The sequence below is a fragment of the Paramacrobiotus metropolitanus genome, unplaced genomic scaffold (assembly GCF_019649055.1).
Source record: "Paramacrobiotus metropolitanus isolate TYO unplaced genomic scaffold, Prichtersi_v1.0 Parri_scaffold0000005, whole genome shotgun sequence".
NCBI lineage: Eukaryota > Metazoa > Tardigrada > Eutardigrada > Parachela > Macrobiotidae > Paramacrobiotus > Paramacrobiotus metropolitanus.
This window is the reverse complement of record NW_026570225.1, coordinates 1,295,057-1,310,533: the sequence shown is the minus strand read 5'-3', so window position 1 is coordinate 1,310,533 and position 15,477 is coordinate 1,295,057. Positions and strand designations below refer to the sequence as shown.

The 15,477-nt window shown below is 40.3% G+C and overlaps 2 protein-coding genes across 7 annotated transcripts; one reads left to right on the top strand and one right to left on the bottom strand.

Annotated features, from left to right (window-relative positions):
- Nucleotides 1-282: 282 nt before the first annotated feature.
- On the bottom strand, nucleotides 283-11,183 carry LOC129581070 (huntingtin-interacting protein 1-like). Of its 4 annotated transcripts, none has more exons than XM_055471934.1 (22): nucleotides 10,754-11,183; nucleotides 10,307-10,439; nucleotides 6,406-6,672; nucleotides 6,249-6,329; nucleotides 6,004-6,080; nucleotides 5,601-5,803; nucleotides 5,392-5,525; nucleotides 5,183-5,311; nucleotides 4,957-5,093; nucleotides 4,719-4,875; nucleotides 4,291-4,369; nucleotides 4,124-4,212; nucleotides 3,990-4,058; nucleotides 3,783-3,920; nucleotides 3,396-3,576; nucleotides 3,171-3,260; nucleotides 3,016-3,093; nucleotides 2,823-2,930; nucleotides 2,063-2,564; nucleotides 900-1,129; nucleotides 777-838; nucleotides 283-718 (listed from the first exon to the last, which is right to left on the bottom strand). In XM_055471934.1, exons 2-22 carry the CDS (start codon nucleotides 10,400-10,402, stop codon nucleotides 611-613), a joined length of 3,015 nt encoding a protein of 1,004 aa, XP_055327909.1. In that variant the 5' UTR covers nucleotides 10,403-10,439; nucleotides 10,754-11,183; the 3' UTR covers nucleotides 283-610. The 4 variants fall into 4 exon arrangements, with proteins under 4 accessions (XP_055327909.1, XP_055327910.1, XP_055327911.1 ...); XM_055471935.1 differs by having other exon boundaries at nucleotides 10,833-11,183; XM_055471936.1 differs by lacking the exon at nucleotides 10,754-11,183 and adding an exon at nucleotides 10,559-10,726.
- Nucleotides 11,184-12,257: 1,074 nt separating this feature from the next.
- Nucleotides 12,258-15,447, top strand: LOC129580989 (nucleolar complex protein 4 homolog). Of its 3 annotated transcripts, none has more exons than XM_055471792.1 (9): nucleotides 12,258-12,412; nucleotides 13,327-13,517; nucleotides 13,642-13,848; nucleotides 14,137-14,248; nucleotides 14,312-14,483; nucleotides 14,588-14,751; nucleotides 14,876-14,958; nucleotides 15,038-15,151; nucleotides 15,223-15,447. In XM_055471792.1, exons 2-9 carry the CDS (start codon nucleotides 13,395-13,397, stop codon nucleotides 15,358-15,360), a joined length of 1,113 nt encoding a protein of 370 aa, XP_055327767.1. In that variant the 5' UTR covers nucleotides 12,258-12,412; nucleotides 13,327-13,394; the 3' UTR covers nucleotides 15,361-15,447. The 3 variants fall into 3 exon arrangements, with proteins under 3 accessions (XP_055327767.1, XP_055327765.1, XP_055327766.1); XM_055471790.1 differs by having other exon boundaries at nucleotides 12,288-12,306; XM_055471791.1 differs by lacking the exon at nucleotides 12,258-12,412 and having other exon boundaries at nucleotides 13,261-13,517.
- The last annotated feature ends 30 nt before the right edge of the window (nucleotides 15,448-15,477 follow it).

The following is a 15,477-nucleotide window of genomic DNA, read 5'->3' as shown; positions in this document are numbered from 1 at the left end:
ATTATAAGTGCAATGTGCATGAAATGATAAAGTAGCTTGACATGTTTAAATGCAATAACGAAGGGAACCAACCCATTGCTTCTATTTGCCTGTTTGTTTTATCAATTTAACAATAAGTGCGCCCTTTTGGGGTTTACCAGAAACACCAGATACTACGTGGTTAATGCTTGTACAGAGCACAATTCCGTAACTTGTTATATCTATATTTTACATTTTCAGCAGTGCCTATAAAGTGGCAGTCTATAATACAAATTATTATTATTTTTCGAGGATGTGAACGCACATAATACAGCCTTTATATCTGCCACTGTCAACTGTCCCATAATTGATTAAACCTGGAACAAATATTGCAAAGCATTACTTGCCGAATTTGGTTTGTCATAGTCAGCGCTACCTGCACGCACACTGGTATATGAGTACACCCCCATTTGTAAAATTTTAAAACAGAACAAAATAAAAGAATTGTCAAATCCCGAACAACCACACAGCAACAGCCAACCAATGTATAATCACATAAAAGTATGCTCAACAGACTTTGCGTTTATCCTTCAGTGTACACCGGAAAAAAACTTCAAAAGAAGCAGGAGTGCGAACAAGATAAAGCGGCCGTCTATGACACTTGTCCTTCTTGACCGGCCATGGAGTAATGTTGGCGCCGAATAGCGCTCAGTTTTTCACGTTCACGCGTTAATTCCGTTTCCAGTTCCAGTACTCGCACCTGTTAAAAATTCCACATACAAGTACAAGCTTCATGCATAACAAAAAGGCTTTCATACCTGGGATTCCATTTCAATTTTCTTAATTTTATGGATAGATAATGCGGAAAAATCTAAATCGCCTAAAAACAAATCAGCCATTAATGAAATAAGTACAACATCGGAATTTTGTTGAAATCGTACTCTTTTCTTCAATGAGTTGTGCGCAGTCCTTAGCCGATGCCACGACAGTTGCCGTAGCCTGAGTAACAGATTTGCTGGCCATGGATAATTCTGCCAATGTTTGGCTGTTCTTATCCGCTTTGACTTTTGACGACACCACTAACTGCACGGTCCCTGCTGATATTTCTTGAGACGCCACCACAAGTTCTTCGAACTTGCCTTTCCCACTCACCACTTTGTCAGCGGCTTCCCTGAAAATACAATGGTTCTTAATACACAGGCGTTGCACTGGAACCATCAGTACTGAACAAAAATTTAAGTATGAAAACATCCTTATAAGTGTTGGAGGGTGCAAACCGCTAAGGTGAAATTCTTTGAATGTGAACAAAAATTACAGAACGAACCAGGCAGGTGAGCTTCAGTATCGCAATCATTTATGGTGAAGGCTCGGCATACCACCTTTATACCATCGTTGACTCCTAGTACCACCTTTCACACCACCTTTGGCTTTTAATACCACCTTTTGCACACCACTTTTGACTCCGCATACCACCACTTAATTTTAAAATTTTAAGCAGAAGTTAAACTGCTACTAAGTGAATTTTGTGGTATCAAGAATCGAGATCCAAATCTTTCGGTATACCAGCTGCAAAAAGACGGCAGTTCGAAGGCGTTCAGGACCGCAATCGACGCTATGGAAAAACAGTATCAACACACACCGGAAGTTCTTTTTCTGGATGCAGTCTATACTGTCAACGTTGCAAACATCGCACACTGAAAGAGGTATCCGAAAATGGATAGTGGAGTGTTGTGAAAAGAAAGAACTTCTAACCCTTAAAACTACATGGCGAGCCGGTAAAAATAAAAATCATGATTTAATTTTAAAACCTCCGATGAAGCATTATATGAAGAGCCGATCTTAAACTTGGCTGCACGGGCAAACCAATCGGATGTCCCAGGTACCATTATTATTTCATAACAAACCAACTGGAAAAAACTTAAATGGTGGTATGCGGAGTCAAAAGTGGTGTACAAAAGGTGGTATCAGGAGCCAAAGGTGGTATGAAAGGTGGTACTAGGAGTCAAAGGTGGTATGCGGAGCCTTCACTATAATTTATTACCGCACCGTTCAAAACTCGCACCACTAGTGGCATAGTACTACACACTTCACGCTTAATCCTTACAGCAAAACATTCGCGCCAAGTCCAACAGTTTTCGCGGCCGACAATAGTCCCTCCGTCCACCGATGATTCTTCTTGTAGAATTCCTTCGGAGATGAGAAACCTTTCCCGGCAGCTACAATCTCCTGCTGTAAAGTTCGTGATTTCCTAACCAGGACCCGTATGGCCGCCATCAGCGTAGTGCATGAATCAAGGATTTTGGCGTTCACTTGCAGCTTGATGCCAGAATCCTGCGAGCGAGAATTAACCAGCATCTCTTCGATCTTCAAGGCCGCCTCCTCAATGGCTTTATCCATATCGTGCAGCTCTTTCTCTACCATGTCGGCCACTTCGTCCACTTTGATGTCCTCTACTTTAGGAATGAGAACAGTGGACAGCTGCTGCAGAACCTCTAGGTTCTGTTCCAGAGTGGCCAAAATAGGATCGGCATCCTGTGGACTATCACGGAAGCGGTCAAGATAATCTACGGAATGCTCGCTTATTTCTTTGGCCAGTGCCGAAAACTCTGCAAAACATACAACTCAGCGACAAACTGTTTGTTCAAGCTGCTCACGAGTGAGGGCTTTCGTTGCAAGGTGCATGTCCCAACATATCTGTACGAGACACATTTAACGAAACTCATACCATTTCATCAAAATAATATCTTCAAGTCTCGCATCGCAACTGAGTTGTTCGCAATCAACACCCGGTAAACTGAGGACTACTTTGTTATGCCTCTGTACAGTGTGATTCTCAACAGGAATTTCTAAAATGAGTCACTTACCATCGGTGAGGTCAATGGGAGCCATGTGGGATGTGGCCATGCATTGGATAAGACAGTGAGATAGAAAATGGAATGTTAACTGTAACTCTTTGGCTAATTCCAGCATTCCTTTTGTAAATTCAAAATTTACATTATTTAAAGCTTAATTCAAATCACGATAAAGGAATCATCCAATCAAGACAGCAGCACTTACTCTCATCATCCTTCTCAACAGCTTTCTTCAGCTGCTGAATATGCTCAATTGCAGGATCAATACAGACCAGCAAAAACTCTGCAAGCACCAGCTGTTAATTCATGACAAAACGCTAACTAATGATTCACAAAATGTTGGTTGTTATCCGGTTTTACCAGGTGTGGCGGTTAATGTAGTGAAAGCGGGCTGTTCCCATGTGTGCACAGCATGTTGAATTTCTTCTACAGCCGACGCAGATATCACATCTGAAGATAGCGTTAGGTTTGACTAAATTCTGAATAAAACTGCATCTTTCCAAATACGCTGAGAGCAACGGCGACCACACAGCAAGAAGAATTTCAAAAATATTACGGACAGAATTAGAGTAGTGGATCGCTTACTAAGTAAACTTTGCCGCAAAGCTTTTTTCTGCAGATTGTGTTGGAAATTTAAATCCTCCAGATCCGCTTCAGAGAGCTTGAGCTGCTCTTGCAGTTCGGTATAACGCTGCAGAGCGGCCTGATTTTCCCGGTGGAGGCTTTCTCGTGAATCTCGCAGTGAACTCAATTCCGCATCCAAATCCTGCCATTGACAGCACCACATCAAAACACCAGTGAAACCAGAGCGAAAAGAAAAATTTCGCAGTGTGCAACTTATGTGTAATACATTTTTTGAAATTTCTAAGGACTTTGTGGTGAAGTTTTCTAAATACAACGGAGTTTCTTTCGAACCAAGGAAGTTACCGAAATCTGTTTCACAATGTCATTGTGATGCAAAACAGCACTAACCGCAAGCCGCCTCTCCAGATTCTGAACCGCCGATGTTTTTTCACTGATTTCCCGTTGCGCGTCGCTGGAAGTGGAATTCAAACTTTTCGTTAACTGCTCTTTCTCCATATTAAAATTCATCACTTGAATATTCAGTTCCTGTAAGGGAAGTAGCATCACAACATTAATTATTAGATGCGTTATATTGTAAGCAAATTTCACACTCACGTTTTTCTGTTTTTCGGTATCCTCCAAATTCTTTTTCAGGTTCTTACATTGCTTCTCCGTCTCGCCATTCTGAAAATCGATAAAAATTTGCAAAAAATAAAGAAACCTGACACTGATACTATCAAGGCTCTTACTGCTCGCAGCAAAACCAAATGCTTCTCTCGTAATTCATTGTAAATATCACGCATTTTCTTGAATTTTTCGTCAGCAACTTTGGATCGTCCTAGAACGCAAAATAATTCTTAATTTGTGCAAAACTAACCAATTGGCAGAAAATAATTCAAAAAAATTCATTGCTTACTGTCCATTTCTGCATAATTTGCCATGACTTGTGGATTTCTCGTTGACTCTTCGATTTGTAGAAGCAGTTGTGCCTTTTCCTATATAAAAATAAAACATGAGTACTCGAAGGCGAGCACTGGTCGCCCGTCAACAATAAGAGCAACATTATCCGTGAAGGCGTAATCACTATAACTAAATTTTTGAAAATTACAGAAGAGGATAAAAAACTCTGAGACAAAGTTAAAGCGATCCGGTGCAATACAATTGCTTCGGGAGACTGTAAGGACATCATGATATGTGACAAAACCATAACGAAAAAAGTGTGAAATAAAAAAACAACACTTTTCAAATTTAGATAAATTTGACTAAAATACAATTAAAACACAGAATAGAAAAGATGGCTATGAACAAAACTATCGCAAGAAAATTAAACCGAAAACACCTTACAGTTTCGTGCTGCGCTCTCAGTTCTTCAAAATCACGTTCCAGTTCGACAATCCGATTGCGGAGATCATCGATGACAATCAGATCATCGGATTTAATCCGATCAGTTGCCTTTTCTAAACTTTCAATCCGCTGCAGTAACTCATCGATCATGCGGTCTCTGTTCACATTTAACAAATGAAATTTTGGTAAATGCAAGCGTGCAGTTAACACTGAACGGAATATCACTACTCTCATATACCGTTCCACAATTTCTGCTTGGGGAACACCGAAATTATCGCCGAAGCCATTGTGGTTGTGATGACCATTGGTTTTCGTAGTGGTCACCATGGCTAGAGGTTCTGTACGAAAATCATTGTCCCGATCGTCAAACGAAACCTGGATAAAATACAAAAATGTCATGCCACGTAGTTCTTCTTGTCGGAGACAAAATTTTCAGAGCGGTCATAGAAATTTGTTAGCTTTACCACAGAGCTTGCAGTATCCACAAGGAATCCTCCGCTTTGATCACCTTCAGCTTCTTTGGTTTCCTGTACCTTAGCTACAGGTGTGACGTGCTGATTAATGGCACTTGCCGAAAAAAAATTAGGTGGTTTCTGCAACAAATGGAAGAAGCTGTTAACTAAACTTGAAGAATGCAAACATCAACAGATTGCGAAGAGAGACAAATCCATACTTCCGGTAGCGATGGAATTTGCAGCAGATTTTTGAAAAACTGTAAATTGCTGGAGGAGTAGTACAGCTGCTGCAACAGCTTGAATTGTTTGTTGAATCGTTCCCTGTGTCCCGACAAGACGTCCTGAGGCAGTGCTACAATACAAAGTTACAAACCATTCACACCATGCAATATGCGTACACTGAAGGCAGGAACCTCACAACACTTACAGGAATGTAGTCGAAACATCATCTTGACGATGAAGTCATAAAGCTGACAGGAATCCATGATGCAAGGAATGAGAACAATCAACCGGCATTGTCCGGCATTTGTCATGGAATTAGCCCGGCTCATATCGAACTGCCCAAACATGACATTGGCCAAATCGAGAATTTGCTCCATGTAGTCAAACATTTCCACTGATAACTGGAAACTAGAAAAAGATCATAAATTCTTAACATATAGCAGTCGTAGTAAAGAAGAGCAGAAAAGCAGAGACTTTATTCTGACAGCAAATAAATTGCTACCGCCAGTGAAACGTTAAATGGCCTAAACACCCTAAACCTTTTACTGACTGTAACCTCCTTCGATTCGAATAAAAACTTCTGCACGACAAGACAAACAGAGACTCACTAGTTATTCACGTCATTCTCGGCCACTCTGCCCAGTTCATCGTTGCTGATCTGTAAATTTCCTGGGAATCTGGGATTCTGCAAGGAGAAAACATGAATATATTCCAGTTAGCATGACGTGATCTCCTAAAACGCCGCGGTGCAAAACTGCAGATAAGCTGAATTCGAACGACCATTATTCTGGACCAAAGCTTCAACATTATAATGAGCTTTTATAAAAAAACGCCGATGTCTCTTAAGCCCCACCTTATTGTGGAAATCCAGTTTGACCGTTAGTAGTTCGCAATACTTAGTGATCAGCGGACCATATCCAAGCTTGAGATGGCCCTGAAACGTCACCGCACAATGGATATTTGTTTCGCCACAATGCAACGAACAAGTGCCCATTCAGCAACCGACTGACCCATAATCGACCCACGTCTCCTACAAACTGCCGGTGCACATAGGCTTCTTTCAGAGAACTTGGATGAGCGTCACGCAGGATTCTATGCAGGACATAACAAAATTTCCACGCCACTACGGGATTCCCTTGCACGGGGATACGCGAATTAATGAAGGTCCAGAACGTATGCGCACCCTTTTCTTGAAAAGTGCCGATAATCAATGTGCGAATGTGCTTTTCTTTGGCCGGTACTTCCTCTGGATTGACGGCCTTTTGCAGGGCAGTCATCTGAAAAGTCCGTCAAACAGCATAAATATACGTTTCTGGTTCGACATGTCCGTAAATAACCGTTGACGTGATGTTAGCAGAGCGGTCAGCGACTCAGCACCCAATCATGAATTATTATCAACAAACGAGTATGGTTCCTCAATTTGCGTCACCCGCCATTTTTATTTCAAAACAGAACGCCTCTGCTTTACACATAATCCCGAGAGTTAAGGAAACGAAATACCATAGCACCTGCTAATATAACGCAAGTTTCTAATTAAATTTAGGTGAAGGCTCCGCATACCACCTTTTACCACCTTTGGCTCCTAGTACCACCTTTCATACCACCTTTGGCTCCTAATACCACCTTTTGCACACCACTTTTGACTCCGCATACCACCATTTAATTTTTTTTGCAGCTGTAGTGTTATGAATTAATAAGGATATCTGGGAAAACCGAATGCAGCCGCGTCCAAATCGACGCGCTGCGCTTCATGTACATATATGTTGCATGGAGGTTATAAAATTAAATCCTGGTCTTTTCAAATTACTCCACTACTACCAGCCATTTTCGGATACCGTGTTCGGTGTACAATGTTCGCAACGTAGCGTTATGTACGAACTTTACGGACACACGCTTCCATACAAACAGTACGAAAACAAATTTCCGATGTGTGTTCGTACTGTTTTTCCATAGCGTCGGTTGCGATACTGAATGCCTTCAACTTGCTAGTTGGTACATACCTTTTTCCAGCCGGTACACAGAAAGATTTGGATTTCGTTTCTTGATGTTAATAAATTAAACTACATAAATTAAAAATTTAACTTTAAAAAATTAAATGGTGGTATGCGGAGTCAAAAGTGGTGTGCAAAAGGTGGTATTAGGAGCCAAAGGTGGTATGAAAGGTGGTACTAGGAGCCAACGGTGGTATAAAGGTGGTATGCGGAGCCTACTAATTTATATTATACGCAACTACCTTAGCATCGCAAAAGATGTTCACGTTGATAAAAATAAGAAAATACTATACAATACACAACACAAACGGCTGAAAAATTTGCATTGTTGTTTTCATACAAACACGAAAAACGTGTTGCATTGTTGCATTGTTGTTGCATTGCATTGAAAATTTGCATTGTTGTTTTCATAGAAACACGAAACACTCTTAATACATAAGGACTTAAGCTTATTTCTTTCGTGATTCAATGGGTGGCAAACACCCATACAAGGAAAAACAGTCGGTTACAGTCAACATTTTCTTGCGAAAACGTACAATTTCAAATTTCTCACTGCTGACAGCAAACACAAACAAACTATAAGTACGACTTTTCAGGAACAGTGGCGGCATAATCTTTTACTGCAATCGTTAACACATTAAAAGCTCAGCTGGTTAGTTTTTAAACATATCACTTGCAGCGTTCTCACTGCATAACGCATGTTAGCCTGTGTCCAGCAGCCCCATAACACCTAGTTAATTAACTTCAGAAATTGTTCTAATTAACTTCAGAAAGTGTGTTCTGATTCAAACAGAAACAGATAGTTTCCTAACGACTTATTCGGCTGAAAAAACGCAATTAACAAAACTGGAAATTGGTCACAGCGGAACGCCTCAGAACGCTTAACAAAAATCTTTTTAATCAACGCACAAAAAGTAAGGTGCCGCAGATTCGCAGACATAAACTTAAGTATAAAAACAACACCATAGCAATTAACAGCTGATTCAGCTCGTTCACTTTAGCTTACAGATATGTATACCGAAAGGAGTAATCTTGAATATTGCCTCCAGGGAGGATGGCCATCCTGTTATCTTACGAATATCACAGAAATAATTATATACTGTTCTTATGTCAGGCAAACACTTCTAAAAATTCGGTTTCAAGCTGAAATTTTATATCTCGTTAGACTTGTATTCGTTCATGTACTTATTATGTCAGCATTCATAAGTGTTTGTGGGCAAAACCGCACCGACGAAGGTCCCTACCTCCGCTTTTTTCACTGCAGTCGCCATGATTTTAGTGTTACAGTTGACGTAGACCTTTCAAGTGTTTATGGACAATTCAAGCGGGGTCTGGTCAATCGGAATACCAAATTATCAAACCAAATCCGGCCGGCACGTTGCACAAAGTTTATTCAACCTGGCATAATCCGCAAGCGAAACAGCTGGTCTTATGCAATAACCACTTATCAAAACACACCGCCTCCAATTGTAACGGTAAATATTTCAATGATTCCTCAAAACATGTACTGGCGCATACTGCAGAGCCTTTAGATACACAAATTCCATAGCTTTCATATTTTAATCTTCGTATGCGCGCGATCCATATGTTTAAGCCGCTCATAAAAGTCACAACCGCCACGAAAAACCATGCGCTTTCCAATCTAATCGCTCACGCCGTTCAAAAGAAAAAGAATCGCCACAACTGTATCAATATAAACCGATAACGATTAAATTCGGATTGAACCGATTAATCCTTCACTATTCCAAATTCCGAAATGCCGACTAATAAACACTTAAAAACCGTTAAGCATGCATGGACTGTGCAAAACAGTTTGCCATGTCCTGTCTTCAAGATTTATTACGTCTGTTTTTTTTAATAAAGGCACCGAAAAACTGTATCGTCTAATCAGAACAAGCTATACACAGGTTCACCTACTGCAAAATCCTCTAAAATTAATGGCTTTCATATATCTCACAAATCCAACTGTAAGCATTGCTCGAGAGCAAATTACAAAAGTATTTATAAGCTACATTATAACAACGCTTGTTCTTTACCGTGTGTTAATCTTCCGCTGGTTTCTTTGGTTAATACCTCAATTTCTATCGCGGATAGTTTATTTATAAATTATTCAAATGTACAGCACGCCAAAAGTTTTGCCAAGTCTGGAATCTCGAAAACGATATAAGTCAGCCGCTTTAAGATTTGACCACGAGCCGTTCCAGTAAGTAAACAATGGAGCACTCTCCGCAACAAACGGACGGAACTGTTTACTGAAGCATAAAAAGAATGTAAACGAAATAAGACTAATATCTTTTAGCACAGCCAAGCCTAGAAAGAATGACGGCCGTTCATAAGGTAATGTTTTAATCTCTTTAATGGAATGCAACAAACACACAACTTTACGCCGCGAGCCAGTTTGCCCAAGATATGATTATGGACACTGGAAGATAAATATGCAAATCTACTCAGTGTCTATTATTGTGGTCCTTATCGTTCTAAGATAAATTTTAGCGCTCGTAAAGCTCCAAACAAAGAATGCGCCCGTACTCCACAAAGTTTTATTAATCATTTGAATGACCCGACAGAAGTAAATTAAACGAAACTGAAAAGCTCTGCGCTTCGAGGATTAACATTTTACTTCAAAAACTGCAATGTTTAACCGGCAAACTTTTACGCAAAGTGGAAGGACAGTTTAGATACGCAAACAAAAAACACGAAAAAGTGAAGGTCGAGAAAAATCGAAAACTGAGAGCTGATTTTAAAAGCTTCACGTTTTACCATCGTGAATCAATTCTGCCACTGCGCACTGAACTACCAAAAAAACTGATGTGGAAACAAAAAAAAAACTGAAAAATGCATACCATCGACTTTTTCGTTCTTGATCATTCTTAATGATTCAAGTCGCATAGTGCTGAGAAACAAAATCTGTACAGTGTACCTGAATCCGCTCATATTCTTCCCGTTCGGCTTGAAGTGGATTGGGCCGAATGATCTTCTGCGTAATCGCCCTCGGCAAATTACTCAAGCTCGACATGATGTTCTCCGAGAAATATTATCCGCTGATTAATCCGCTAAATGGAAAACAAAAATCATCACACCTTGTCACATGAGAGTCAGAAAATTCAGAAATAGCTTTTCCTAATAGCTAATGGAATCACAGTTTTTTTAACGGAAGACGATTTCGCCTTACTTTTTAACATTATGCTCAGCACAACATTTTAGGCTTCGGCAATTCGGTGGCATATTTACAGCTTACTAAAGTATTACTGAAAACTATCCAGATTCCAGATGCACTAAAAAGTATCCAAATGCATGCGTATAACTGATAACCAAGCGTAATCCATTTATTAGGAATAAACTGTTCAAGTCGTCAAAAGAAACCTGCCTGATTAATGCTGCGTTGCTGTTCTGGAGAGCATTAGCAAAAGCAGTTGGTAAACGATGAGTCAGGAAGCGTCACGTACCCTTCCCATAAGATGCGCTCGATATTTTGTGGCGGAGCCTGCCCTTCCAGTAAAATGTCGAACGGTTATATGGATGGATCAATCTACTGTATTTTATGGCTTTATAACTGGCACAGATCGGAGAATAAATAAATATCTGTAATGACATCCGTATTTCCTCTCGACACGGCTACCTACAAGCTGCAACAGTCAGTGTGTATAGCATACCACCCGTCAACACAATAGACAATAGCGAATAATCATAAGTATTTCATTTCGCAACCTCTAGAACAACCGAAAAATCAAGAATGAACGTTCGCGTAAGTACAATCCTAACGCGAAAAATAACACAACAAACCAGCTTGGAAAATGTTTCTGCGTTATCGTTTACGAGTCATATAAAGCACCAACTGCTTTGGCAGGCCGTTCTTGGCAAGAACCAAAAAGTATAGCGAACCAAACGAACCAGAATCCTGCACAAGCAGACGTCGAGAGTCTCGAGACTCGAAACATACTTTGTCTTTCGTATACGTACTGTCATAATATTACTATATACTGAGGTAATTAATCGAGCTTGCACTTTGTACGATGACGTCACGGTGGAGGAGACGCACTGTGTGACGCGTGGGCAACCCGTGCGGGTTTTGTGTTTATCAAAACTTTCAGATTTGTGCAATCCGCTCGTAGTATGGCTTAAAAAATGCGGGAAAAAATTTTGAGTTTGTAAAGTGAAAGTTGGTAAGTAAAACGTTGTCAGGAAAAGGAAACTTTATCGATTTACGCAATTCTTGATTGCCATGGAGGTCTTCGAGGCAGCTTGCCATAGACCTCTATGTTAAGCAAAAATCACTTGTTTTGAGTCAGAGACTCAGAATCAAAAGTTGCCAGTTTTAATGCCTTTGGTCGATAGATAAAATTTTGTCTGTTCTGTTTCGATTGACTGATCAGGTTTTGGGCGTTTCGTTTCATCGAAAACCAAAAATCAAAGATTTTCGTAGATTTTGTTTAGCATGGAGGTCTACGGCAAAGATGCCATAGACCTGTATGCTAACGGGAATAAAGCAAACCATAAAAGTTTCGCTTCTCTGACATCGTTTCCCTTACGAACTTTTATTTTTCCCACTCAGAATTTTTTGCTGCATTTTTTGAGCCATAGTACAAACGAATTAAATGAATTTGAAAGTTTTGATAAACACAAAACCCGCAGGGGTTGCCCATGCGTCGCACAGTGCGTCTCCTCCATCATGACGTCATCGTAGTCGATTAGATACCTTCTAGTTTAGTAATATTATGGTACTGTATATAGATATATCAGATTTACCCTGAAAATTAATCGTAATATTTATCGTTAATTTTGTATGCTAATAATCGGGCCGATTGGCGATTACTACCATAATACCATTTTCAGTATTCTGAAAGCGTGAGTTCTTTTGCGACCTTAATTCAGTTAATTGTTAATTATTGGAACGCGGAATGTGCATTCGGAAACTGGGTGGTATCTGAATTTTTGTATCGGCAGACGGCAGTTGGATGACTTGGATCCATTGGCCATTGTTACGATGTTACCGTAGAGACTCTATCAGCGAAAAACCACTTTTCCTGTATGGCCTTAGTCGTATTTCACATAGGCTTGTTTTGTAGAGAAAAAAATCTAAAACTTTTTAGTGTTTTTGAATAAATTGAAAGAAAAAGATTTCTTTTCCAAAAAGCAGGAATGATGGGAATATACGTCCCACAATAGCGTCTACGAGGAACCGCATTTTTAGCCGTGCCAGCCCGAATATGAGCCGATCTCCACTGCATACTTAAAGCATGGGGCCAGCCACAGAAACTCGTGTGCGGTAGCCCTAATGTCTTAATCATCGTGAGAGACGATTTTAGCTCATGTTCTGTGGCTTCCCAAAATTCTAAAAAGATGTAACAAGCTAGACAACTCAAAATTTTTGAATGTATGTATCAAGTTTTATCAGTTTCAGCAAAGCAGACATGCTGAATGCAAGTTTATCAGTATGCCGTTTGCCAGGGAACCTAACGTACAAAACACCAGATTTCACAGTTCGCACTTATTCCAACACCCGGAGTTTCCCGGGGAGATTTTCATCCCAAAACTGAATGAAATCGAAAGATGATAGAGTTTACAAATTTGTGGATTTGGTAAAGTTGTGGTAAATCGTCCTAGTTCAAAAGATAAATGCAACAGAACAGCAACTTCTGTATAGTGCGACTGGGTCTACAACGTTTATAGTGGCTCAATGTAGTGGTACTCTGGATAAGCCATACACCATTCGATAGAGAATTAAATTCTTTTTCTGATTGGGGCATTTTAAAATGAGACCAATGAGAAAGGCGTGGGGCAGGGCTACGACAAGCCGAGGCATGCATTTTCTCGGTACGAAGCACGGGATTCGAGCCGAAATAGTGCACAGTGTGGTGTATATAGTATACCTACGCTGTTGTTGAGTCTCTATGTTACCGCTTTGAAAATTTTGCTACTTTCATTGCTAATTTTTCCAAGGTTCGGTACCCGTATCTGCAACTTGTACAGTACGTGCAGCTTGCCTCCCATCGACAGAGATTTCCAGAATGCCGGACATCGTCCCAGAAGAAATTTTGCGGAATCCGCCGGTTCCTTACAAGGGGTCGCTGATATCGCTGTTTAGATTGCTGCAGGATTTCATTCCGAAGAACGCGGGTTTCGTTGAACAGGTGCTTTGAAACTGAGTTTTGGTTGGTGTTTCATGCCTGTAGTTTGTTCAGCCCACATACGCCTTTCTTACCGTTTCAAGATCTGTCGCTAAGTTTTCAGAAAAACCCCCTGCATCCTTTTTAGAATGAGAATTACCAGATGCAGATTATTAAACTGTTGCATACTGTGAAACTGGGTGGGAAATCGAGGCGAAAAACAGAAATGAAACGCAATGCCAATGGTCGGAAAGAGCAGGACGGAGCAGCTGATGGATCGACGCACTCAAGTGCCCAAGAGAACATCCTTCGTGAGCGTTTTGCACATGTTTTTATGGAGCTTCTTAAGTTGAAGGTTAGCGCTATGACGCTCTCGTTTCTGAACATATTTCCTGTGAACTCACGCCGGTTACAGTCGGCGTGAGTTCATAAACCACTCGTCTTTGGAAGACAGTGACCATAAATCGCAAATTTTCGTAGTGTAGGGGCATTCTGCGGGGAATGCTCTTAGGTTCCATGTAACCATGGTGGTGTACGTTAAACGCTTCAACGATCCCTTTTGAGTTACAGTACTTGTTCATTGTAACTGACTTTTCTGTAATTATTTTGAAGAGTTTATTCGGTGTATATGTTTCTGTTTTAGCTCTCTCGCGCGGTGCATGTTAAGATCTTGCTCCACATCCATGACCGCATTATACCAAACCTTTCCCGGCCATTGTTTTTGGCCGACTATCTGGTTACAATATTTTCCAAAGGTAAATGCCAGAATAAATTGTTGTTTGTGTGGTACGAACAAGGAATCTTGGTTCTTCTTGCAGGCGGTCTGCTTAGCGTCCTCGCGCTGAATGGTCTATTTACTTTAATTCAAACACATCATTTGGATTTCCCTCAGTTTTATGAGCGCTTCTACATGCTTCTGACGAGTCAAATTTTGGAATCCAAGTACCGCGCGCGATTTTTTCATTTGGCCGATTTGTTCATGGGATCCTCGTAAGTCGTATGGATAATACGAATCTGAAAAAATTTTAGCGCTTTAATTAATGCACACTGCTTGAATAACCGTTTTGCTATGTTTATGAATATTATGATTCTAGACATATTCCGGCATACACGGTAGCCGCTGTGGCTAAACGATTATCGCGGTTGAGTTTAACTGCCCCAACAGAAAGCTTACCTTTACTGCTCATCTTTACAATGAATTTATTAATACGACATTCCAGCTTGATTATTATGTTACATAATCCGGACGATGCAAATGGTAAGTTACTGAAGTTCTTTACGATCGCGCACTGTAAAGCAGTAATTGAATTTATAATACAGTAACTGGCACTCTGGCAGTGCAAGAGAGTACCCATTGTTGATTTTCAGTTTGATTTGTTTAGATATCCGCTCTGATCCATATGTGATGAACGAAACCGATATGCAAAAGTGCCGGGCACTGCAAAGTTCGCTATGGGAGCTAAAAGTAAGCGTCGGATTGTGTCGGCCATTGATGCTACTTTTGTTACAGCTGTTATCATCTGATGTTGATTTTGTGATTGTAGACCTTAAAAGAGCATTATAACATGCAAGTCAGAAAACTAGCCGAGCATTTGGATCATCCGTTGCCAGAAACGGAATTTGATATTAATGGGTATCTGGAATTAGACTGTGAGGAGGTAAGTGGTTTTGACTGGTTTTACTGTTTACTGCTGCAGTTCGGAGGCGTTGCATTTGGAAACTATTACAGATGGTCGACATTATCAGAGAAGATGAGAAAGCAAAGGAATCTTCTTTAGGCGAATCTGACAGGAAATTGAAAGCTAACAGTAATGTTTTTGCCCTGTTTCCGACGAACGGTCTTTGTGCTAATGTTTTTGTGATTTAAATTTTTTAATGTTATATGTGGATATCAACAACGGTATTATTATGTATAATAATAAATTGAACTGCGAAATAAATGTAACCATGATGGTGCTTTCAGTTTGTGCACGAATTAAGATTT

Coding starts and splice junctions, on each gene's coding strand:
- LOC129581070 (XM_055471934.1), bottom strand. CDS start 10,402: ATGTCGAGCTTGAGTAATTTGCCGAGGGCGATTACGCAGAAGATCATT. Junction 4,370..4,718: donor TGAGAGCGCAGCACGAAACT/GTAAGGTGTTTT, acceptor ATTTTTATATAG/GAAAAGGCACAACTGCTTCT. Junction 4,213..4,290: donor AAATTATGCAGAAATGGACA/GTAAGCAATGAA, acceptor TTTGCGTTCTAG/GACGATCCAAAGTTGCTGAC.
- LOC129580989 (XM_055471792.1), top strand. CDS start 13,395: ATGCCGGACATCGTCCCAGAAGAAATTTTGCGGAATCCGCCGGTTCCT. Junction 13,849..14,136: donor TGGAGCTTCTTAAGTTGAAG/GTTAGCGCTATG, acceptor TTTCTGTTTTAG/CTCTCTCGCGCGGTGCATGT. Junction 15,152..15,222: donor TGGAATTAGACTGTGAGGAG/GTAAGTGGTTTT, acceptor AAACTATTACAG/ATGGTCGACATTATCAGAGA.